General features: G+C 37.9%; 2 protein-coding genes across 2 annotated transcripts; both read left to right on the forward strand.

Annotated features, from left to right (window-relative positions):
* Nucleotides 1–10,784: 10,784 nt before the first annotated feature.
* Nucleotides 10,785–11,990, forward strand: LOC112084606. The gene has a single exon (XM_024153840.1). It carries the CDS (start codon nt 10,785–10,787, stop codon nt 11,988–11,990), a length of 1,206 nt encoding a protein of 401 aa, XP_024009608.1.
* Nucleotides 11,991–16,273: 4,283 nt separating this feature from the next.
* LOC18013680 (40S ribosomal protein S17-4) lies at nt 16,274–19,437 on the forward strand. Its single transcript, XM_006396049.2, has 2 exons — nt 16,274–16,654; nt 19,210–19,437. The coding sequence occupies exons 1-2, from the start codon at nt 16,274–16,276 to the stop codon at nt 19,435–19,437; spliced, it is 609 nt and encodes a 202-aa protein (XP_006396112.2).
* Nucleotides 19,438–24,151: the final 4,714 nt, after the last annotated feature.

Consider the following 24,151-nt stretch of genomic DNA (forward strand, 5'->3'; position numbering starts at 1 on the left):
TGTTTAAATCTGTGATATTCCTGTGTTTTAGAGTTCCTAGAATTGTGATAAGCGACCGAGGATCGTATTTCATCAACAGGGTTTTCGAGAATCTTCTTAGAAAGGATGAAGTTACACATAAAGTTGCTTCTCCATACAATCCCCAAACCAGCGGTCAAGTACAAATCTCAAACAGAGAAATCAAGTCGATTTTGCAGAAAACCACTGCAGTTCATCGCAAGGATTGGTCTACCAAGCTAGACGGCGCACTATGGGCATAACGAACAGCATTCAAGACACCATTAAGAACAACACCATTCAACCTAGTTTATGGAAAAGCATGTCACCTTCCAGTAGAACTCGAGTATAAAGCGCAATGGACTATCAAGGAGATGAACATGAACACGAAAACACCTAGAGAAAGAAGACTACTTCAACTTCATGAGTTAGAAGAAATCCGACTCAATGCTTACAAAAACTTGAAGATCTACAAAGAGAGGTCATACATTCAGGACTCCTTTACCCCTTTATCTACAAAGAGATATACTAGCTCATTTTATCTGGACATAATTTTGACTTAATTTTCTCATTGAAGCATTAGATCAGGGAAACGAATCATACATTCAGGACTCCTTTACCCCTTTACCACTCTTTGTTGATCCTGAATGGCTAGTTCACCTTTAGCTAGTTCCCCACCGTAACCCAGCCTCTTTCAAACCACATGCACTCTTGTTTTTCTCTGTCCTATATGCAGATATGTGCAAAAACGTCGGACAGAAAGAGGATCAACGTGGTTTTCAGTCACTAAAGACAGAGACTCGCGATTTCATTGGAATGATTCAAAAAAAGGAGAAAACTCAGTTTGCCTTGGAAAAACTTCAAAATCTTGGTACAATTTCGTCCCTTAGACTCTCCCTCTATAAAAGGTTGGTTCCTCTTTCCGAAAAAAGAAAAAAAATTTGAAGGGAAAGGAAAATTTTAAACCTTAGAGAGTCTAGGAGGATCAAATTTCATCTTTAAGGCAAGCTAGAGTCTGATTATTTAGAGTTTTGGAGATTATCTTTCTGATTCCTGGAAAATATCTAAGTTTGGGGGAACAGCTGTTTACAACAAAGGAGGAATATTATGCAACAACATTTGGCAAAAGAGAAGTGACTGAAAATTTGCGGTCATCAACAGGTCCTTCCCTATCTTGCAGTTTTGCATAAGATCTTGCATCTTCTAGATTCTTCAGGTAACCCGAAACATTTCAACTCCACCATTTAAAAATCCTTTAATGCTAAACGCCGTCTACCCTGAATAATGCCTTTGATGAGAATTCACTACTACACTTAATGAATGTACAGAGCTAGTTGACTGGAAGTTAGATCTAAGTGTGTAGATTTTCGCATGACGGATTAACGGACTAGTTTGATTGTATCTTAGTGAGAATTTTCTAGACTAGATCCAAATAGATGTTCCATGATAAGTTATGGTTTAGAAGGACGGTCACTGAGATATTGTTTAGTTCCTGCGGATTTTTAAAATTCTTTCCTGACTTGATCTAAGTTTGTTTGAGGACAAACAAAAAGGTAAGTCTGGGAGAGTTGATAACACCGTATTTTGATCACTTTTATGGATCATAATTATGTCTTATGCAGGTGTTTTAACTCTGTTTTCAATGGTTTTTAAAGAGTTTCAAAAGATTTTTCAATTTGGAAATTTGGGCAAAAGATATGAAATTTGGAACAAATCAGTTTTGGATAAATGCAGATCATCAGAAGTATGACAAGCGATAAAGACCTTCTCACCGTCTGACTACCCCCAAAATTTGTGACAACATAGAGGATCTAACCAGCTTTCTAATGCACTTGGTTTGGAAACAATCCAACGGTAAGATCTTCAGATACACCTGATGCAAGAATGACAGAAAATGCAGTTCCGGAAGAGAGCCACGAGCCGGGACCGCAGCCAACACCTATTTCTCCGCGGGTAGGACCATCACGACCGCGGCCAGACAATGTTCACTTTTCAGACGACTTAATTAAAGCCCAGATCAATTCCTTTTGTTATTTTTGAAGCCCTAAGTGTCCAGGACAACTCCAGAAGCTATAAATACCCTCTTTAGGTCATTCTAAAGAGAGAAGGCAAATAGAATTCAAAAATTTAGACAGAAAGAGAGAGAGAGTTCGTGTGGGTGCTTCAAAAACCCTAGGAGGCCGCCACCTTTGAAGGAGGAGCCGTCGAGGAGAGCATCATCGCACCTCCATCTGCGATTCCGTTCTTCGTTTTTTTTTTCCTGTTTACTTTAATTTCCTGCAAATTTCAATACTCTGTGATCATTGTTTACAATATGTTTGAGTAGTTCCCAGTTGGGTTTAAAGGGATTTTTCAAAGGGAATTTCGTGTGTCTGTGCTTATGAATCGATATATTTAGGATTTATAATCTTCTAGACGTTCTTCGTTTGCCTTTGATTTTACTGTGTGATTCTTTGCTGGCCACCTAGAAGCCGATCTGATATGATATGTTGCGAAAGCTTTCATTGATTGTCTGAACTAGGGTGGAATGAGCAGTTCTTCTATAGGAGTGGAAACCTACCTGTAGTTGAGTTGTGAATGTTGATGAGTCTTGTTCTGCTATTGCATCTTCTCCCTTCCAGGATCAGAGTGGAAACCTACTGATCAGGGTTGCGAGAGATAGTTGTTTAGTGCTGCGAAAGTAGGCTATTCATACTTTTGTGCCTCGAGTTCTAGAACATACGTAGTTGATTACCTTTATCACTTGTTTAAAATCGACAGAGCCTAGTCCATGAATCCCTGCGATACCCGTGAGCCCAGCGTTTGTTTTCCATCGTTTACAACCTTTGCTTCTTATGCGATTTTTCATGCTTTCAATTCGCCTTTGATTTATTCGCTTATTACTTGCTTTCATTTGCTTTCGTTTTTAATTGCTTTCACTTGTTTAGCTTTCTAGTTTAGATTTAGTGACAACCAAAACTCAAAACCAAAACCCAAATTGTTTAGTTCTAATCTGATTTAAGCATTGCCGTGAATTCGTACTGAAACAACTAAGTCTCTGTGGATCGATACCCTAAGTACTACAGCGCATATCTGTGCACTTGCAGACATTTAGGGGTTATAAATTTAAAACTTGAAGCTTAGTAGTACGAAGCAATACCCCGTTTACAATCGCATCATGTATGCAAAGGGAGTTTTTGTTTCTAAGTATCTTAGTCCCTGGTTCAAATCACCCGAAGCGGGCCCTTGATGTGTTTTTGTAGCCAGTAATACATGACTTAAACAAGTTGTGGCATGTTGAGTACTAACATATGCCTGTTCGAGTGGTAAAAACTTTACGATGCGAGCGGTGCTTATATGGACGATAAGCGACTTCCCAGCGACTTCCCAGCATACGGAATGCTATCAGGTTGGACAACGCATGGGACGTTATCATGTCCTTATTGTCTTGATATGACTGATGCATTTCAGCTTAAACATGGTCGGAAAACCTGTTGGTTTGATTGTCACTGTCAGTTTTTACCACCAAACCATCAATATAGAAGAAACAGGCGTTTGTTTATAAAGAATAAATTGGTTTGTCTCCCCCCCACCAGTGTACCTAACAGGGGTAGATCTTGAAGGGCAAATAGATCATTGGGGTGGACTTGAAATTGTCCCTCGAGGAGGAAATTGGCACACTCCAGTGAATATGCCTGAAGGATATAGGGTTCGTCATAATTGACACAAAAAAAAAATTGGGATCTTCCATACTTGAAAGATCATTTGCTGAGACACAATCTTGATGTTATGCACATTAAGAAGAATTTTTTCGATAACATCATGCATACCGTATTGAACGTCCAAGGAAGAACCAAAGATAGCGTCAATCACGGATGGACTTGCCTGGTGTATGTAATAAAATTGAGTTGCATATTGTGAGTAATGGGAAAGCACTAGTTCTGGTATTTTGGCTGAGTGCAGAACAAAAAGCTGCATTGTTTAATTGGGTATTATCAGCCGTGAAATTTCCTGATGTGTATGTATCTAATCTGGCTAAATCTGTGGAGAAAGGACAAAAGTTTTCAGGGATGAAGAGTCATGATTGTCATGTGTTTATGCAACGATTACTTCCTTTTGCGTTTGCTGAACTCCTACCGGGAAATGCCCATGAGGCACTAGGAGCATTGGAGATTCTTTCGTGATTTAAGTACAAGGACGTTATCAGGAGATGTAGTTGCACAACTTTTGACAACTATTCCAATACTGTTGTGCAATTTAGAGAAAATATTCTCACCTCCATTCTTTGATGTTATGGAATATTTACCTATACACCTCCCTCACAAAGCAGAGTTAGGAGGACCTGTTCAGTTTAGGTAGATGTATCCGTTTGAACGCTTTATGAAGCATTTAAAGGGTAAGGCAAAAAACTTAGCAAAAGTTAAAGGGTTTATCGTGGCGGGAAGTTTGACAGAAGAAACTTCTCATTTCACGTCTTATTATTTTGCTCCAAAGGTTCATACACGCAAACGGGCTCCAAGACATTATGACGATGGGGGTGTAGGACAAACCTATGCTGTAGAAGGTGTACCAGTTATATTCTCACCGACTGGACGTCTAAGTGTGAAACTAAAAGAAACTTGTTGGTCAAACGAAAAGGACTACCACAGCGCAGATACATACATCCTTCTGAACTGCGACGAATTGGCTCCTTACAAGAGGTACTACTGGATTATATGATTATTGATTACCATATATGCATTGATGCATATATATATATATATATATATTAATTAACAATGTGTTTTGCAGCACTTTTGTCAGTCAAGTCCGAGAATGCATTGACGGTGTTTCAAAAGATAAAATTAACAATCGGAAAGACCAACATTATGCATTGTGGTTAAAAGCTCAAGTCGATCATGATGACATGACATAAGCAGTACGGTTTCATGAGTTGCTCCATGGTCCTATATCTAAGATAACTACTGCAGCTATGTATTTCACCCGTGGCTATGTTTTCCATACTTACAGTCATGGCATTCAACGAGCAACTACCAACTATGGAGTTTGTGTACGAGGTGAAGTGAACTTTTATGGGGTCATAAAAGAGATAATTGAAGTGGATTACCCCATAATAGTAAGGATGAAAACTGTTCTATTCAAATGTTATTGGTTTGATCCAACGGTGGGTCGTGGAGTGCGTATTAACAAGTTCAGAGTGGTAGATGTAAACGACTCACGACGATACAATAAGTTTGAGCCTTTTATCCTTGCATCACAAGCAGAACAAGTCACGTTTGTTCCATATCCTCGAGTTCGAAGTACTGGAATTTCAGGGTTGGCGGTTATTAAAGTTACAGTAAGGGGTATAATTGATGGTTTAAATCTCCTGCATATGCAACAAGATGATTGTGTAGACATAACTGAACCTGAGGTTGAAGAACGTGTTCTTTTAAGTGATCCACGTAATCGACAAGTTGAAGATCTCCATGGGGACGACACTGAATTTGAAACAAGCAATGATGAAGATGATGAGATTGAGGACGGCGATGAAGATGATGAACACAATGACATATCCCCAGAAGACGTGCCTGAATGCTAAACATAATTTTTATCATTTTGTCTCATTAAATATAGTTTTAAATGGTTTGGGCAGGGAAATATTATTAAATGTTATAAAAGTAACTTTTTATTACTTACAAATGTGTAAAAGTGAAAGAGAATCAAATTAAAGAAATGGTCAAATGTTGACTTTAGCCAGGCATTGACTTTTACGACGAATTTACGACGCTTCTGTATGAAATCGTCGTAAATTCGTCGTAACACTAACCCTAACCTATGGGGTTTAGCTTTCTGACCTTATACAATTTTTGTTTTGTGCAGTTTCATGAGGAAACACATTTATGCTATAAAGAGTTCTAGTATAAGATTGTAAACCTATGCTAAACGTTACGTCAAATTTACGACGATTTTGTACAAATTGTCGTAAATTTGACGTAATTTTCTGTCAAAGTAATGATGAAATTCCTCATATCGTCGTAACATCGACGCCAAATCTAACCCCTAAATCTCGTAATAATCATTTACTGGCCTATATGATGGATTTCAAGCATGAGAATTATATGGTTTACATGCTCATAAGATACATATCTGTTATATACAAAAAAAATTTTGAAATTTTTTCACATATATATGTTATCAAGTGTTCTTAAATACATATATACATTTAGGAAACATGTAAGGGTTCATCTTAAACATTAGTATATTCATCATTATGCTATATATACTCACCAGAAGTTGTATTGCACACATATACAATGTTTAGTAATGCATGTAGATACTTGAGCATGTATAAATTTTTTCATTTTATCAAATTTTTTAAAAAATATATCATAAATCTGTCGTAATATTACGACATATTTACGACGATCCTTGGAAACTCAGCCGTTATGTAAAACATGATTTATAAGATATCGTCGTAATTTCGTCAAAACATTATGACGGATTTACGACGATTTGCGAGCATCGTAAATCCGTCGTTTAATCCAAAAACAGCCACATGTGTTTGTCTTATACAATTTGTGGATCGGTGGATATTATGCATCGGATTTACGACACTTTTTCGTGTAAATTCGTCGTAAACTTACGATAGATTTACCACGAATATTAAAACTATATATATGGACGTACTCTTCTCTACTTCGTCGCTCATTCCTCCTACTCCTCTCTCTCTCTCTCTCTACCTCTGCCTTCTCTCTTCCGTTTTTCTCCAAGTTTCAGGTATTTTTTTCTAATTTTTTAATATATATTTATAATATATATAATTATAATTAATATTAGTTATAATTAATTTAATTAATATAGGAAAATTAGTTTAGGTTCAGACTTTGGTTATAATTAGGTTCGGAATTAGATAATAGGTACGGAAAATAGTTTTAATTAGTATTTGTCTTTTGCAGACGATGCCTCCTCGGAGAACCCACTACATCAACTTTATGGCGAACGGACATTCTCTATCTTGGACGTCTGCCTCGGGTAATACCAAGATCCCGTCTTCCTCTGGAGCCTCCCAGGTTCCAAACACGGCGGCTGAGCAGTCTCCACCACCACCTCCACCACCACCTCCACCACCGGCACCTGAACCCCGCCCACCGCATCCGTATACCCAGTATACGGTGGAAGACCTATTAGACCTACCAGGACGGGAGGGTTTACGACATCTGGTGTCCGAAAAAACGGTACCAGGCTCTTATTGGTAAGTGTTTTTTCTTTATCTTATTATTTTTTTAAAATAAATCATTGACTTAATTAATAACATACTACATTTTTATTTTATAGGTTTAGCTTGGATAATTGTGTCGGTCGTAGCATTTCCGAAATAATTAAGAGCTATTTTGTCGAGCCTCACTACAACTTGGGCAAAGTGTAGCAAGACATTTTCGACACCTGGTACAAATGTTTCTAGGTAAATCTATTTTTCTCATTCCTAATTCTAATTATTTAAATTTTATTACATATAAATTGTTTTAACAACTATACTGTTTTATTTTGCAGCAAAGGTGGAACTGAGACATCTCGATCAACGAGGAGGTCCAGACACAGTTCCGCCTGAAGGAGATGAAACGCCTTGTCAACACCGTTTCCGACTAGAAGCGGAAGTGGGAAATAGACGGCAACGACGCGAAGCCGAGCTTGATGTCTACTTACTGCTGGAACGGGTTGAAGGCGTATTGGATGGACCTGCATGCACAAGAAATTGCTGCTAAGTGTTCGGGCGTTCGAAACAGGGTCAGTCCTGACGGTCGGAAGTTAGTGACCCCGCACACTTTTGGCCAAATAACATTTGCAGAAAGACATCTGATAATGGTAATTAATTTTAAATTATTTACTTTTATATATTAACTAATGTTTTTAACCTTTTTTGTAGGCGGAGGAGAACGGATGAGAGCTTCCTCCAATGACGAAGTCACTCACTGTAGGCGGTTCCCGTAATTCAGATGGGAAACGACGGTATAGCGGCTTCCGGCAAATATAACGGAGAGCTTTCTCAAAACGTCGATCCCAACCTGGAAGATTTTAATATCACTTTATAGATTAGTTTTAATTCTTAAAACATTTCGTATTTGAATTTGTATTTTAATATATTAATTATTTTCATATTTAATTTTTTTAATTCTAATTTTTTTAATATTAATTTATTAATTTATTTTTAATATTAATTTATTAATTCAAAATTAAATTTTCATTAATATTTTTTTTAAAAATATACGACGTAAATCATAGTAAATCTACGTCGATTTTACGTCAGACGAATTAACGTCACAACGTTTTACGACAAACTAACGTTGATAATTTACAACGAATAAACGTCGATCTCTAATAATTTTAATTGTTTTTGACGAAACAAATTTATCTTGTAATCGTTGTAAATTCGATGTAATATTACATCGATTTTACGTCGATTTTGTGTTGAAACAATATTCCGTATTTTCGTTGGAAACTATTACGTCGAATTTACGACGAATACTTTCCAGCGAAATGATGATGATTTCTGGATGTTGAAAATTTTACGTCGATTTTACGACGATTTGGGTTTTACGACGCTCGATACGATTTACTTCGTCGATTTTACGTCAGTATATTCCGATGTAAACGGCCTTCTTTCTTGTAGTGAAAAGAAGTTGGTATCCAAACGCTAAGATACACACAACACAAAAACTAGGGTTTCAGATTCGTAGGTCCAGGCTGTTTCTCGTCCAAGAAGCTACATCGATAACTTTCTCAATTTACCTCAGAATCTGGATCTGAAAGTTGATCTGGAAAGAAGGATCTGAGATCTACAGATCGGTATATGAATCGCTATCTGGGTCCTTCTGGATCGACGGCAAATCCTCTCTCAAGTTGACACTGCAAAATCAGAAATATCAGATTTGTAGAAACGAATGATTTTTTTGCCAACTTTCAGCTCACGTAAAAAAATGGAGCTTACCTCAAATTTTTGACCTGTAAACTGCTATGGATTACTTGCAGCGAGATCTTTCCAAAGGTATAAAGATTGGCACCTAGTTTGATCTGAGTTGCTGGCAAACGACCCATCAAAACTCTCACTCGAACACAATATTAAAATGAGGTTGCAGAGTTTTCTAGAGATTTTCACTGCGTAAACTATTTGTACCTCTCAAACGAATGTGGCTCACCCTTTATATAGGGAGGGGGTCGAGCTCCTTAGGTCTAGGGTGGAGGAAAAATGACAAAAATGCTCTTACTAACAGTTAGGGCTTTATTTCTTCTCATGGACTTTAAAGTTTGAGCTTATTCATTTTTTTTTATAATTGGGATGTCACAAGTTTGATATCTAAACCTAGGCTTCAAATTGACGTCGCCTGCTTTAATCTCCATGATGGCGTTTGGAGTCAAACTCACCAGCATGATTTGATAATCCAGAAACCCTTGAAAATGGAAGAATCGATTATTAAAAAAAATCGGAAAGGAATCATGAATAGAGAAATAGAGAGAACGAGGGGAAGAGTAGATCGGCCACCTTAAGAACGGTGGTGAATTGTGAGAGATTCCTCCGTAAACTTGGATGGATTTTACGGAAGACGGAGAAAAATGTGAAGAAGAGGTTGCGAGTCGCAACAGTTAATGTTTCCTTAATTTTGAATTTTTTGCGTTGACAATTCGCTTGCAACTACAAATATAACCTCCACTCGTGGTTTTCCTCTCAGCTAAACATTATTGAATTGGACTTAGGCCCGATCAAAATATGGGCCTGATGTTTAGGCCCATAGCTGGATAAAAATGAAACCCTAAAGAGAACCTATATGTAAAAGGCAACTTTTCTTCTCCGTCTTTGCTTCTTCATTTTGACGCCGCTTCATCTTTATTGCAGGTTCATTCTGCTTAACCTAGAATTTCGTTATTGTCGAGTAAAGTACATAAGCTTATGCTCTAGGTTTTGATCTGTGTTTAAATATTTGTTGCGGGTTCTGTCTGTAGAATGGTCGTCTTAGGTTTTTCTAGATTTGTCAATCACGTTAAGGTCATGGGAAAGTAGTGAAGCTGTTTAATTTATCACCTGATTCTGGTGAGTCTTCATACTTTCAGTTTAGTTGATGTATCAATGACTTAGGTTTTAATATTATGTTTTCACATTCAATCAAGTTCAGTGTCATATGTTGATGGATCTCGATGCTCTAGTATTGTTCCTATGTTTATTGATCTCTTTATTCTATTTGTTATTTTGGGACACAAATCCACGCAGTACTTGAATTTCATGATACAGATTCATCGATTTGTAATCTCTAATTATTACACTTTTAACATTTGTTTCAATCGCTGTTAATTGTTATAATGTTGGATATCTCTTGATGCATCTGCATCATTAGAATTTATTTGACATTGCATATATCATGTGTTTCCTGTGTTGTTAGTACATACCCAATCTTGAAAATTAAGACGCAAATCAACTATTTTTAAGTAGTTTGTAGATCGCCTAGTATTGTTCATATGTTTATGGCACACTTGTAGATCGCGTAGACCCAACAACCGTTAGAGGATTTTCGATATTCTGGATGTCTCTCAGAGGCGAGTTTTTGGGCGATTTAAGTAACCGCCATATTCTTCTCCGAGAAAGCAAATTTCCAGCAGTTTTTCTCCGATTCCTTCGGGTCAAAGGTTTCGGTTATTGTCCGTTGAGATTCTCCTCTAACGGTTGTTGGGTCTCACCCTTTTCGGATGAGTTTCACATCCCAAAACCGCCATGGTTTCTTGTCTATAAATACCAGTCTCATCTTCTTCTATACTCCTTCTTCGATTCACTCAAAATCATGGGAGATAACGTACACCGTCGTTTGCAAGATCTCTCTCTTGGTGTAGAAGATGAACCCATTGCTCTTCCGGCGTCCGTCTGTAATCAGGCCGCCAGTGCAAATCGCTACGCCATCATCAGCGCTACAGTGAATGCAAGGAAACAACATCTCCGAACTTTGATTGGTCACATGCCAAGGCTCTGGGGTTTTGGAAACAACGTGATTGGTCGGATTGTTGGGCAAAACCAATTTCAATTTGTGTTCCAATCTGAAGAGGCGATGAATCTCACTCTCCGCCGTGGTCCATGGTCCTTTAACGAATGGATGATTGTCCTCCAACGGTGGTCACCAAACATTGAAGATGAAGCCATGAAGATCATCCCCTTTTGGATCCAAATCCGGGGAATTCCGCTACAATATCTGACTCGTCCGATGATTCGTTTCATCGGTGATAAATTGGGCCCTGTTGTCGAAGTGGATTTCGATGAAGCATCAACACGAGTCGACTTTGTTCGTGTAAAGGTAAACTGGAATCTCGAAAATCCTCTACGCTTTCAACGAAATTTCCAATTTGGTGTGAATGAGAATACTGTGATAAGATTCTGGTATGAAAGGCTGAGGAATTTCTGCAACAAGTGTGGTTTGTTAACTCATGAACTCAAGGATTGCCCTCTGAATCTTGATGATGATGATGATGAAGACCCTCAGTTACCCGAGGAAAATCCAGATGATGATGGAATCAAAATATTGATGGGGAACTCGATGCTACAAACAGAGACATCGTTTTTGAACCCATGTCTGCAGGTTTCCCTGATGCAGATACTAATCAACAACAAAGAAATGCTAATCACAACCAAGAAAATGCAGACAATGACTTGGCTACTGAAACGGTTCACTATTTGCAAGCGAAAATGGCAAAAGGAAAATTCAGAGAGGATGAATTTATGGAAGTCTTTGCTGCTTACACAAGAGAAGAGGAATCTCCAGGAGGCTTCAGCAAACGCAAGAGACAGGAAATTGAGGAAATGTTGCACACTCCACTTCAGTATGATAACAGGACGGTCTGGTGTCCTGTTTCAAAGCGGCTTAACTTCAATGAATCACAAGGTTCTTGTTCAGCTTATTCTACAATGGACAGAGGCACGGGGGGGGTACCCCCATGGTTGCCATGAAGATCCTCTCCTGGAATTGCCAAGGCCTCGGTCCTGTGGGGTCTGTCACTGAAGTAAGATTAAAGAAGCTAGTTACTACTAAAAAACCAGATATAGTATTTCTAATTGAAACTATGCATAAGTGTGATGTACTTAGGGATTTGTGTGTGTATCTTAGGTTTGATTATGTATTTACGGTACCTCCTATAGGTAGAAGTGGAGGATTAGCCTTATTATGTAAAAAAGAAGTTGACGTTATTAGGCTTTGTGAAGATGTAAGAATGATGGATCTTTCTATTAATTATAATGGGATGTCTTTCTACTTGTCATGTGTATATGGACACCCAAATCAAAAGCATAGAAATGATCTTTGGAAGAGAATAGAAAGTATTAAAAAATCACGACAAGGACCTTGGCTCTTAGTTGGGGATTTCAATGAAATTTTAAGCAATGATGAAAAAGAAGGAGGACCTTTAAGAGATGAGCGTAGCTTCCATGATTTCAGAAGAATGTTTAGCAACTGTGATTTTACTGATTTGAGATCAAAAGGCAACAAATTTTCTTGGATTGGAAAGAGACGAACACATACGGTGAAGTGCTGTTTAGATAGAATCATCGTAAACTCTGAAATGTGTGCAACATTTCCAGCATCAGAAGCAGAATTTCTAGGTCTATATGGTTCAGATCATAGACCAGTGCTTACAAAACTAGCCTATACTGAAGATGCAGTGAAGAAATCATTTCGTTTTGATAAACGTCTACTGCAAGTTACGAATTTTCGTGAATATGTCCAAAAAGGATGGAACTCTCAGAATGTGGGATACAATCCGATGATCACTGATAGAATTCGTGAATGTCGAAAATCAATTGCCAGATGTCGAAGGAATTCGAAACTTAATGCAGCAAAGAGAATCGAAGAATTAGAAATTGAACTAGAATTTGCTCTTGCTGCTCCGGGATCTAATCAAGAGGACATTTCACAGATACAAAAAGAACTTGCTCAGGCTTTTCGTGATGAAGAAACATATTGGAAATTAAAGAGTAGAAATTCTTGGCTTGCGGAAGGAGATTGCAACACAAAATTTTTCCATGCTTGTACGAAAATGAGATATTCAAAAAACAGAATTCTGTCAATAGAAGATGATACAGGACAGACCTTTAGAGGAGATATAGAGGTTGGTAAACATGCTGAAGAATTTTTCTCTAAAGTATACAAAAGTACCCAAAATTCATCTCAAGCAAACGTTTTTGCGAACTTCCAACCCACTGTCACAGCTTCTATGAATGAAGTCCTAACTAAGGAATTATCTGATCTGGAAGTTAAGAATGCGATCAGTTCAATAGGAGCTGACAAGACTCCTGGTCCAGACGGATTAACAGCTCGTTTTTATCAGCAGTGTTGGGATATAGTGGGTTCGAATATCACTAAAGAGGTGAAAGAGTTTTTTGCAACTTCACGTATGCCAAAAGATGTCAATCACACCAACATTTGCATGATCCCAAAAGTTGATAAACCATTGACTCTTTCTGAATATCGACCAATTGGGCTCTGTAATGTATTGTACAAGATCATTTCAAAGATCTTAGTTAGCCGATTGAAAGAATTTTTGGATAAAATAATCTCGGAATCACAAGCAGCATTCATTCCCGGTCGCATGATCACGGACAATGTCTTGATTGCTCATGAGTTAATGCACTCTCTAAAATCACGTAAAAGAGTTTCCCAAACATACATGGCCATTAAGACTGATATCACAAAAGTTTATGATCGCATTGAATGGAAGTTTTTAGAATCAACTTTAAGAGCCTTTGGTTTCGATGAAAAATGGATTGGGTGGATAGTGGCAACTGTCACAACGGTGGAATACTCTGTATTAATCAATGGAAATCCACAAGGGCGAATTATTCCTGAGAGAGGCTTAAGACAAGGGGATCCTTTGTCCCCTTATTTATATATCCTTTGTGCTGATGTTCTGAGTCATATGATAAAGACAACCTCTCGATCTGGAAAAATTCGAGGAATTAAAATAGGAAATGGAGTTCCGGCCATTACACATTTACTCTTTGCAGACGATTCCTTATTTTTTGCCAAGCTAATAATCGGAATTGTCGAGCGATCAAGGAAGTCTTCAAAACATATGAAGTAATATCGGGTCAACAAATAAACCCATCAAAGTCAATGATAACTTTTGGATCACGAATACTAGGAGATCTTCAAATGCGGTTAAAAGGAATCCTGGGTATTGATGAGCATGGAGGCGGGGGTAAATACCTAGGATTACCGGAACAGTTTGGCCGAAAGAAGAAGGAAATTTTTAATTACATCCTTGACAGAGTTTGTCAACGAACTTCTCAATGGAGTGCAAATTTTCTCTCCCAAGCTGGAAAAGAAATCATGATCAAATCTGTTGAAATTTCAATGCCGGTGTATTCGATGTCTTGTTTCAAATTACCATCGATGATTACAGATGAAATCAGTACCTTACTGATGAGATTTTGGTGGGAGAGAGGTGACAAAAAAAGAGGAATTCCTTGGGTAGCTTGGAAAATATTACAATTTTTGAAAAAAGAAGGCGGTTTAGGTTTTCGGGACTTGTCAAAATTCAATGATGCATTACTTGCTAAAAAAGTTTGGCGTCTTTTAAAACATCCAGATACTTTACTGGCTAGATTATTGAAAGCTAGATATTATAAGGATACATCGATTTTAGATGCCAAATGCCGGAAAAATCAATCATATTGCTGGAGTTCAATTATCGCTGGTTTGAATCTGTTAAAAAGAGGAGTACGACATATGATTGGAGATGGAGACACAACACGAGTTTATGAAGACAATTGGCTGCCGACGCAACCGTCCAGAGCTGCTACTCGAAACGTAGATAATAGAGACTTACTGGTTAAAGACTTGATAATTGAAACAAAGAATTCCCAACAATGGAATGTGGAAATGCTAAATGAGGTACTCGATGAAGTGGAATGTGGTATGGTAACAAATATCTATCTCCCACAATCAAAAAGAGTGATCATATTGTTTGGAGCTATGATAAAACTGATGAATATACAGTCAAGAGCGGATATTGGATGGCGTTTCAGGAATCAAGGTCGAATACACCGGAAATTACGATTCCACATGGTGATCCAGCTATTAAAGCTCGTATATGGAAATTACAAATTCAGCCAAAGCTAAAACATTTCCTTTGGAAGATTTTATCAAATGCTCTTGGAACGACAACAAGATTAAATTCTCGTGGTATGCTAATGGATATCACATGTCAAAGATGTTGTTCAGCACCGGAAACAATAAACCATTTACTTTTCACTTGTCCTGTGTCACAAATGATATGGCGCCAATCTCAAAGCCTTTGGTAACCTCTAAACTTGCAAAATGACTTTTGTGATGATCAATTATCTAACATCTTGGATTTTCAAAAGGTTCAAGGTTTAACTAATGTCCGAAAACTCCTCCCTTGGTGGTTAATGTGGAGAATTTGGAAATCTCGATGTAACCTGATCTTCCGAAAAGAAAGAGTTAGACCGGAAAGAGTGATTCAATATTCATTAGTGGATGTTAATGAATGGTATCTACGTTAACTCCACAAAACGCAAAACAGAATAAAAATATTATTCCAAACTCACATTCCCTGCATCACACTTCTCGACAAAACACATGGCAAAAACCAGAGGGGAAAAAATATAAGTGTAATTTTGATGCGAGCTTTAATCATGAAAATCACCACTCTAATGTAGGATGGGTTGTAAGAGATCATTGTGGCATACAGTGTTTTTGGGGTTCGACATCGATTGGACAAACATCCTCACCGCTGGAAGCAGAAGCTAAAGCTCTACTCTTGGCAATGCAACAAGTCTGGTGTACAGGACTTCGATCACTATGTTTTGAAGGATATTGTAAAACACTCTTTGATGTCTTAGAAAAGAAATCTGCTGAGTTCACTATCAAAAAGATATGCAGCGATATCTCTTATTGGACATCAAAATTTGTGGAATGTAAACTTCAACATACAAAAAGATCAAACAATATCCCAGCTCACCTGCTTGCCAAAAAGGGTCCTCCAAATTCCATTTTCTTTTCTTAAAATTTGTATCCACCAAGATGGTTATCAGTTTCTTTGTATTCTGATTATGTAAACTCATTTTGAAATAAATAAAATTCACTTTTGCTTAAAAAAAAAAAATTTCATGTGTTTCCACTCATATGTTGAATTCTAATGACATAATCTACACTCCTGGGCTGTAGTTGAATATGGAATTTCTTGATATGAACATGGATCATAATCTTAATATTGTTTTTTCTTTGGTTCTTCTTCTCTTATCAGGTAAGTCACAGGTAACTGAAAGATGGGGTGTGTTCGTACCAACACCTTGAAGAAATCTTCTCGTCAAGTCATCGAGAAGTACTACTCTTGCATGACTCTTGACTTCCACACAAACAAGAAGATCCTTAAAGAAGTTGCCATCATTCCTTCAAACCGACTCCGCAACAAGATTGCTGGATTCTCCACCCACTTGATGAAACATATCCAGAAGGGACCAGTCCGTGGGATCTCACTCAAGCTTCAAGAAGAAGAGCGTGAACGCCGCATGGACTTTGTTCCGGATGAGTCTGCTATTAAGACCGATGAAATCAAGGTCGACAAAGAGACTCTAGAGATGCTTGCTTCCCTTAGAATTTCTGAAATCCCTGGCTTCTCTCAAGTCGAGCCACAGGCTATGGCACCTGTTCGTATCAGTCGACCAAGAGAAAAGATTTGCTGTTTTTTCAAGTTAGGGACAAATGACTTGTGTCTCTTGGAGTTTTTATTGTTTCGTTTGATTAAAGATTTATGTCTGAAACTAAAAGTGAGACTCTTTCTCTAATCGATGGCCTTTAAGTTTTGATGATCATTTGTCTATGTGGAACCAAAGTTAAAGGTATGGTAACATCTTTTATAGTTATTTGATTTCGTTGATTTTAGGACCAACAATTAGAATTCAAATTTAACACACATTCTCTGATCTTGTGTCAAGGGATATGTACTCATCATCAAGGAAAATAGATAAGAAAACAATGCATACAAATACAGGTATTCTCGTGCTAAAATGCATATAAAAAAGTTTCAAACTCAATCTTCAAACCAGTTGCCACATTAATTACGTCAGGATTTCCACAAGCTCAGGATGTCTATGCATATGTACTTCATCAAGCACATTTTTATTTGGCAGAACTCAATGTAGTTGGCTTCCCGTTGTTCAAGAAGATTCAAGCGCTGCACAAAGATGTATATAGATGTTAGAGGCTGACCATGGACTAGTCATCAAACCGGCATTAACAAGTGCCAGTAACAGATATCTCGTAAGGCAGCACGTTTGCATTATGCTGCTATAGTCACAAAAGAATCCAGTGAGAAAGGTAATCGATTAGCAGAGGAGACACATGTAAACTCCGGAACTGAGCATGCAATTCTGCTCATGAGCTTGCATGTTTCTGCAAATAACATTAGTTTGTTAGGAAGAATGAGAAGCCTTAAATCATAACAAACACAAAAGGGAACATACTAAGAAACTTTTCACATAAGTTTAATTCACTTGAATTTTCAGAGCAATATCATAAGCAGGAGGGTTTAGAAGAAGATGCCAGACATACCTGAAAGGAAAAAGGCAACGAAAGAAGAAGATGAAAAAAGCAAAACATGCTCACTGATCGGCGAAGCTTGAATCGAGGTTACATAGCATAAAGGAGTTTGGTTCAAATATTCAACCCCAAATAATGATTTCTTCCCTTGGTTAGCAATCCACCATCGCTTATCAACTAGAGATCGCATGTCTTCATGGAAAATGGGAGCAAATGCAGGTTGTATCTTGTGCCAACACCACACCAAGACACGAAACCATCTATTCTTTACTTGCAAATATTTTGAAGAAGTATGGAAAGAATTAAGCAAAGGGCTTCTCGAAAACAAATTCCCTACAGATTGGCCAGCAATCATATCTATTGGTTTATGGTCGGTTTGCGCCCATGATTTGGCAGCATACCAAACTGGTTTGATTAAACCAGTAGTTATGAGAAATTGGTTCTTATAACTTCCATATATGAAGAGTTGTGACTCTTCAAATTATGTCTCTTCAATATGTATATATATGAGACATTGCAGAGAGAATTTTGTGTCTGTTTACAACAGTTTGTGACTGTTGGTAAACAAAGAAATTACAGAGGAGAGAGAAAACGTTTTAGAGAGAGAAAGCTTGGAGAGATCAATTAGAAGGGCATTTGAACGGTGATAAGTGGTTGATTTCCATCTGTGATCTCTTCCCCGATCTCTGCATTCGTTTTCAGATCATACCGAATCATATTCATCGCTAAACCGGGCAAAGGTATGTTTTCGGTTTAAACGCTTCCGCATAAAACTCTTACATTGGTATCAGAGCATTAGGATTCGGTTCTGGAATGAACACGTTCATAGTAATCATGAATTAAAACGGTTATGTGTCAGTCATACTTGTTCATGATGAATTGGAGAAAATGGTTAATGCTTAAATGATTGAAAATGGTGAATTCGTGAATATATAGTGAAATGGATTGAAACTTTGCATATATGTTCATTATATAGGCTTGAATGATTCTGGAAAATATCACTTTGAGAACGGCAATAGTTTGCATGAATTTCGAAAATTAGTGAAAAAACCGAAACTATTGTTTCGTCCATATCTCTCTATCTATAATTCGGAATTACGTGATTTTAGTTTCCGTGCATATATATTGAAATTATCTTTAGATTGATATATAGAACGCATGATTTGGTTACGTATTTAGGGAGATATAAGGGTTGAAAATTTTGAAATATTTTTGCTGTTTAACAATCTCTTTGAAGAAGATGATGAAAAGTACCCGCGAGAAAAAAAAAAAAAAAAATTTTTTTTATTTTTTTTTTTTTGGATCAATTTTTTTTTGTTACATATTTTATTTGTTAATTTATGTATAAAATACTTTGATCAAGTGGGAGTTCTGATTAGTTTAGAACTTAAAAATTTGCTTGAAACAAATTAATTTATTATAACAAAATTTTGATATGGGTGATGATTGGGAGCATAGTGAACTCTCGATCTCATATCAAAATTGAGTTATTCTATATTAGTTTGTGTTCATGGCAAAATTATATGTTATATGTTAAGAGTATGCAAAGAAAGTATGTCTTTAAGATGTTCAAGCAGGTATGTCGTCTGCTTGTAAGAACATCATTGCTGAGCTCAACCGAGGAGACAAATTGGATGGTGACAATTAAGATATTTGGTATCAGAAAGTCCAGTATGTCCTCGAAGAGCAAGAGGTTAAAGAGACTCTTTTCCATCACATGGAAGAGCCTGAGCAGGGTACTACGGCTCAACATGAGAAAGATCAGCAGACATATGTTGCCTGGAAAAGAAAGAATAGCATCGCTCGCATCACGTTGTTGAGTTGTATGCAAGATGATCTCATGTGTGAATTTGAAGAGTACGAAACTGCGAAAGGCATGTGGGAGCCTTGAAAGATAAGTTCGGTGCCCCATCGGCTACCAAACTTAGGAGACTTAATCAAAGGTTTAATGATTATAAGAAGCGCCCAAATCAATCGATGAGGCAGCATCTTAGAATCATGTCAAATATGATTAGAGAGCTCAAAAATGCTGGTCAAATTATGTCTAATGAACAGCAAGTCCAAGCGGTTCTCCGCTTGTTGCCTGAAAGTTGAGACCATATGAAGGTTCAGATGACGCACAATGAAAATGTAAAAACATTTGAAGATATATCACGTCATCTTGAGTTAGAGGATGAACGCTTAGAGGCTTCTAAATCCGTTAGTGAGGCCAACTTTGCGAGTTCAAACTCAGGTTTGAAACGCAAGAAAGGTAACATGGGACACAGGGCACCCTACCAGTCTGAACTTAAGAGACAAAAGAAAGATGCCAAGCGTGGCAAGCGTGGAGGCAAAAAGGATAAGACCAAAATGAAGTGCTACAACTGTAGCTCATTGGGTCACTTTGCTCGTGAATGCACTGAGGCAAAGAAGGTATTATCCTTAAACTCTACTTGCAAATATGCTTATATTTCTAGTTGTGTAATGCTTACAGAATCTCATCCTTCGTGGATTGTAGACTCAGGAGCAACAGACCACGTAGCTAGAAGTCGAGAAGCATTTGTAGAGTACCGACGGGTGCCTAAAGGTACAAGATGGTTGTATGTGGGAAACAACTCCAAAGTTGCTGTTCAGGGTATCGACACTTGCCAGCTACACATGCGTGGCGGAAAAACTCTCATATTACATGATGTCTTGTATGCTCCTGAAATCCGTCGGTACTTAGTCTCTGTTTTGGCTCTACTTAAGTTAGGATTTGGTTTGAACTTCCATGACATGTGTTTGCACATTTCTCTAGGGTCTGTGTTCTTTGGTTCTGGTTACGCTTGTGATGGTTTTATTGTACTTGATTGTACTACAAATGTTACTACTAGAAGTAATGTTGATAATTGTTTATCATATGTCACAAGTTCTGAAAATGTTGAAATGAATGTGTGGCATTCTAGACTTGGTCACATTGGAGCCAATCGAATGAATAGATTGGCTAGAGAAGGTATTCTAGGCTCACTAGCCCGAATTGATCTTGACACATGTGAACCATGTTTGGCCGGAAAAGCAATAAAAAAACCATTTGGAAAAGCGACTAGAGCTGAATTTCCATTGCAATTAGTTCATTCAGACATATGTGGTCCGATGAATGTGAGGGCGAGGCATGGAGCTTCATATTTCATCACTTTTATAGATGATTTCACTTGATTCGGGTATGTGTATCTAATTTCACATAAGTCAGAAGCACTAGAGTGTTTTAGACGATATATCATTTTGGTCGAGAATCAGTTGGAGAGGACGATCAAGTGTTTAAGAACGGATCGAGGTCGTGAATATCTATCTGAACAGTTCAAAAGACTGTGTGATGAAAAGGGTATTGTCAGACAATTGACTACCCCTTATACACCACAACAAAATGGTGTAGCGGAAAGAAGAAACCGAACTCTTCTTGAAATGGTTAGGTCTATGATGGCGCAGGCTAACCTTCCAATTTTATATTGGGGGGATGCATTACTGACTGCTGCCTATATACTTAACCTTGTGCCCTCCAAATCTGTTACTACTACTCCTTATGAATTATGGACAGGAAGAAAACCCGACCTAATGCATCTGAGACCTTGGGGGTCTGCAGCATTTGTTCGCGATATTTTTCATCCTCATGGAAAATTGGGTCCTAGAGGAAAGAAGTGTATCTTCATAAGATACTCTGAGCATTCTAAAGGTTATGTCCTTATCGGCGAACAATCAGATGGAAGTGTAACAGAAATCGAATCACGAGATGTCACGTTCTTGGAAAATGATTTTCCTAGAAGGGGAGAAGTTGATAAAGGACTCCATCTCGAAGAGATAGTAGAGACAACTAGTGTTCCTTCTACTAACCAATTCATGGAAGTTGATGAAAGTTCACATGAACTATCACAACTTAGTGGGAGAGAGACATTGGTTGGTGATTCCTCTATGGAGGAAGCACAAGAGTCTGAGCTACGTAGAAGTAACCGTAGAAAAGTTTCTAGACGTCGTTTTGAGATTGAAGGGGAAGCTTTTATGGTTGCTCTACATGATAATCAAGAGCCTAGATCAGTTCAAGAGGCTCTCTCTTGCCCAAACTCAGTTGAATGGAATAGTGCAATAGGAGAAGAATTAAAATCTATGAAAGTTAACCATGTCTGGGACTTGGTTGATCTTCCGCCTGAACGTCGAGCAATCGGAAACAAATGGGTTTTCAAGATCAAACGTAAGGCGGATGGATCCATATATAGGTACAAGGCTCGCCTAGTAGCGAAAGGATATACACAACAGGAGGGTATATATTATGAGGAAACGTTTTCACCTGTGGTGAGGTTTGCCTCAATTCACCTTATTCTAGCTATAGATGCCGGACTAGACTTAGAATTACATCAGATGGACGTTAAGACTGCATTTCTTAATGGGGAACTAGAAGAAGATATTTACATGCAACAACCTGCTGGGTTTGTTGTAAAAGGCCAGGAGCACAAAGTTTGTAAGCTCAGACGTTCAATATATGGCCTAAAACAAACAATCTTCTAGGCAATGGTATCTTCGTTTTCATCAAGCTATAACATCTTATGAGTTTACGATGATTAGTGAAGACCATTGTGTCTACGTCAAGAGTACTGGACAATCCTTTGTAATTCTATCTCTTTATGTTGATGACATCTTATTAGCTGGAAATGATATGGAGTTTTTAATAACTGTTAAGCAATGGTCATCATCTCATTTCGAGATGAAGGATATGGGAGAAGCTGATTACATACTTGGTGTTAAGATACACCGAGACCGTTCAAGGAAATTACTGGCTCTTTCACAAGAGTCTTACATTCGAACAATCCTTGCAACCCCATTGAAACCCCAATCGCAAAAGGTGTAGGCCTAAGCCGTAATATGTGCCCTAAGACCGATGATGAGAAAAGAGAGATGAAAGGAGTCCCATACTCTAGTGCTATAGGCAGTTTGATGTATGCCATGATGTGCACCCGGCCAGATATTTGTTATTCGGTTGGTTTGGTAAGTCGTTACCAATCAAATCCCGGGAAGAAACACTGGATGGCAGTGAAGAGGATCCTCAGATACTTGAAGGGGACAATGGACTATTCCTTGTGTTATCAAGGAAGTGATTTACGCTTGACGGGTTATACAGATGCCGATTGGGCTGGCGATTTGGATGAGCGTAAGTCAACTTCAGGATATGCTTTCTTACTCAGTGATGGTGCTATTACTTAGAGTAGCAAAAAGCAGTCTTGTACATCATTATCCACGATGGAAGCTGATTTCATTGCATGTTCAGCATCAGTTCAAGAGGCTGTATGGCTAAGGAGGTTCTTAGAGAGCTTACAAGTCACAAGAGAGACTTCGTGTCCTGTGACTATCCATTGTGATAGTCAAGCTTGTATCGCTTACATGAAGGACCCCAAGTATCATGGAAGGACAAAACACATTGAAATTAAGAATAATTTCGTTAGAGACATTGTGGCAAAGAAAAAAGGGGTCCTTAAGTACTTATCTACGCATAGGATGGTCGCTGATCCATTTACTAAGCCTATTCCTAGAGATGTGTTCCTTGCACATGTTCGAGCGTTAGGTTTGCGTAGAGTTTGATGTATGTACTAATGGAGCTTTGTTATTTGACATTGTATTTATGTTTGATATTTAATACATATCTAAGGATATTTCAAACATTTTACAATGGTCTCTTTTAGTTTGCATACTTACATATAAATTTTGAGAAGTGTCCCCAAGTTAGAGATTGGTTCACTCACATGAACAATCGCCTTAAATTTCTTTGTGAAAGGCTAAGATGAGACGTGATGAGTTTGGCGCTAGTGGGAGTTTGCTTTATAAAACTTATCAATGTCGCCTTAATAAGAAGTTAAGATGAGATATTTTTTTTTAAAATATCGATCATGATTGTCCCAAAATCATGAATACTTGGCATAGCTGGATAAGTACATAATCAGGCGCTAGAAAGCGAGCTGGTAGTAGCTTGATCCATATAGCGGTGCTTGGTTTATCCAAAAGGACAATACTCTTAAAAGAAGAGGTAATCGCTATAGCATGTGAGTCATACCACATGTGCTAATACGACCATATAGGAAGCAAGTGATATTTTTTTTATAATCCCTATCTCTCGCAATGTGAGTTTCTATTAACCTATTTATGGTTCCAAGGTTACCCTTGAACCTTCGGCTATGTTTTGAAGGGATGAGCTAATGTTTGCTACTTTAGTATGTTTTGCGACGGTGATGAAATAATTAGCCTTATGAAACATGTTAGGAAAGCAGTTAGTTCAGATCCGATAGACATGAGAAAGGAAGGGAAAACTATTTGCTTTTATATTGACATATGTGTTTGCTGGCCAGCCACTATATCACTCAATTGGAGTTTGTATATAGTGAACACATGATGTAAGAAAAGGTCCAACATATGCTTTAGGGATAAGATATGTTATGGCTGATATAAAAGACAAATGAGTTTGGGGAACAGCGAGACATGCTGAAATTCAAATTTTTTTTAGGGTTGTAGCTTGTATGTATCCCTAACAGGTGCATATTTTAACTCCCAAGTGTAGGTGTATTCGCAAGGGTCGCACGGTTTATTTTCCGTATGATTTCCAATTTACG

This window comes from Eutrema salsugineum, unplaced genomic scaffold (assembly GCF_000478725.1).
Source record: "Eutrema salsugineum unplaced genomic scaffold, Eutsalg1_0 scaffold_4, whole genome shotgun sequence".
Lineage (NCBI taxonomy): Eukaryota > Viridiplantae > Streptophyta > Magnoliopsida > Brassicales > Brassicaceae > Eutrema > Eutrema salsugineum.

Coding starts and splice junctions, on each gene's coding strand:
- LOC112084606 (XM_024153840.1), top strand. CDS start 10,785: ATGGGAGATAACGTACACCGTCGTTTGCAAGATCTCTCTCTTGGTGTA.
- LOC18013680 (XM_006396049.2), top strand. CDS start 16,274: ATGGGGTGTGTTCGTACCAACACCTTGAAGAAATCTTCTCGTCAAGTC. Junction 16,655..19,209: donor AGCCACAGGCTATGGCACCT/GTTCGTATCAGT, acceptor ATTTGGTATCAG/AAAGTCCAGTATGTCCTCGA.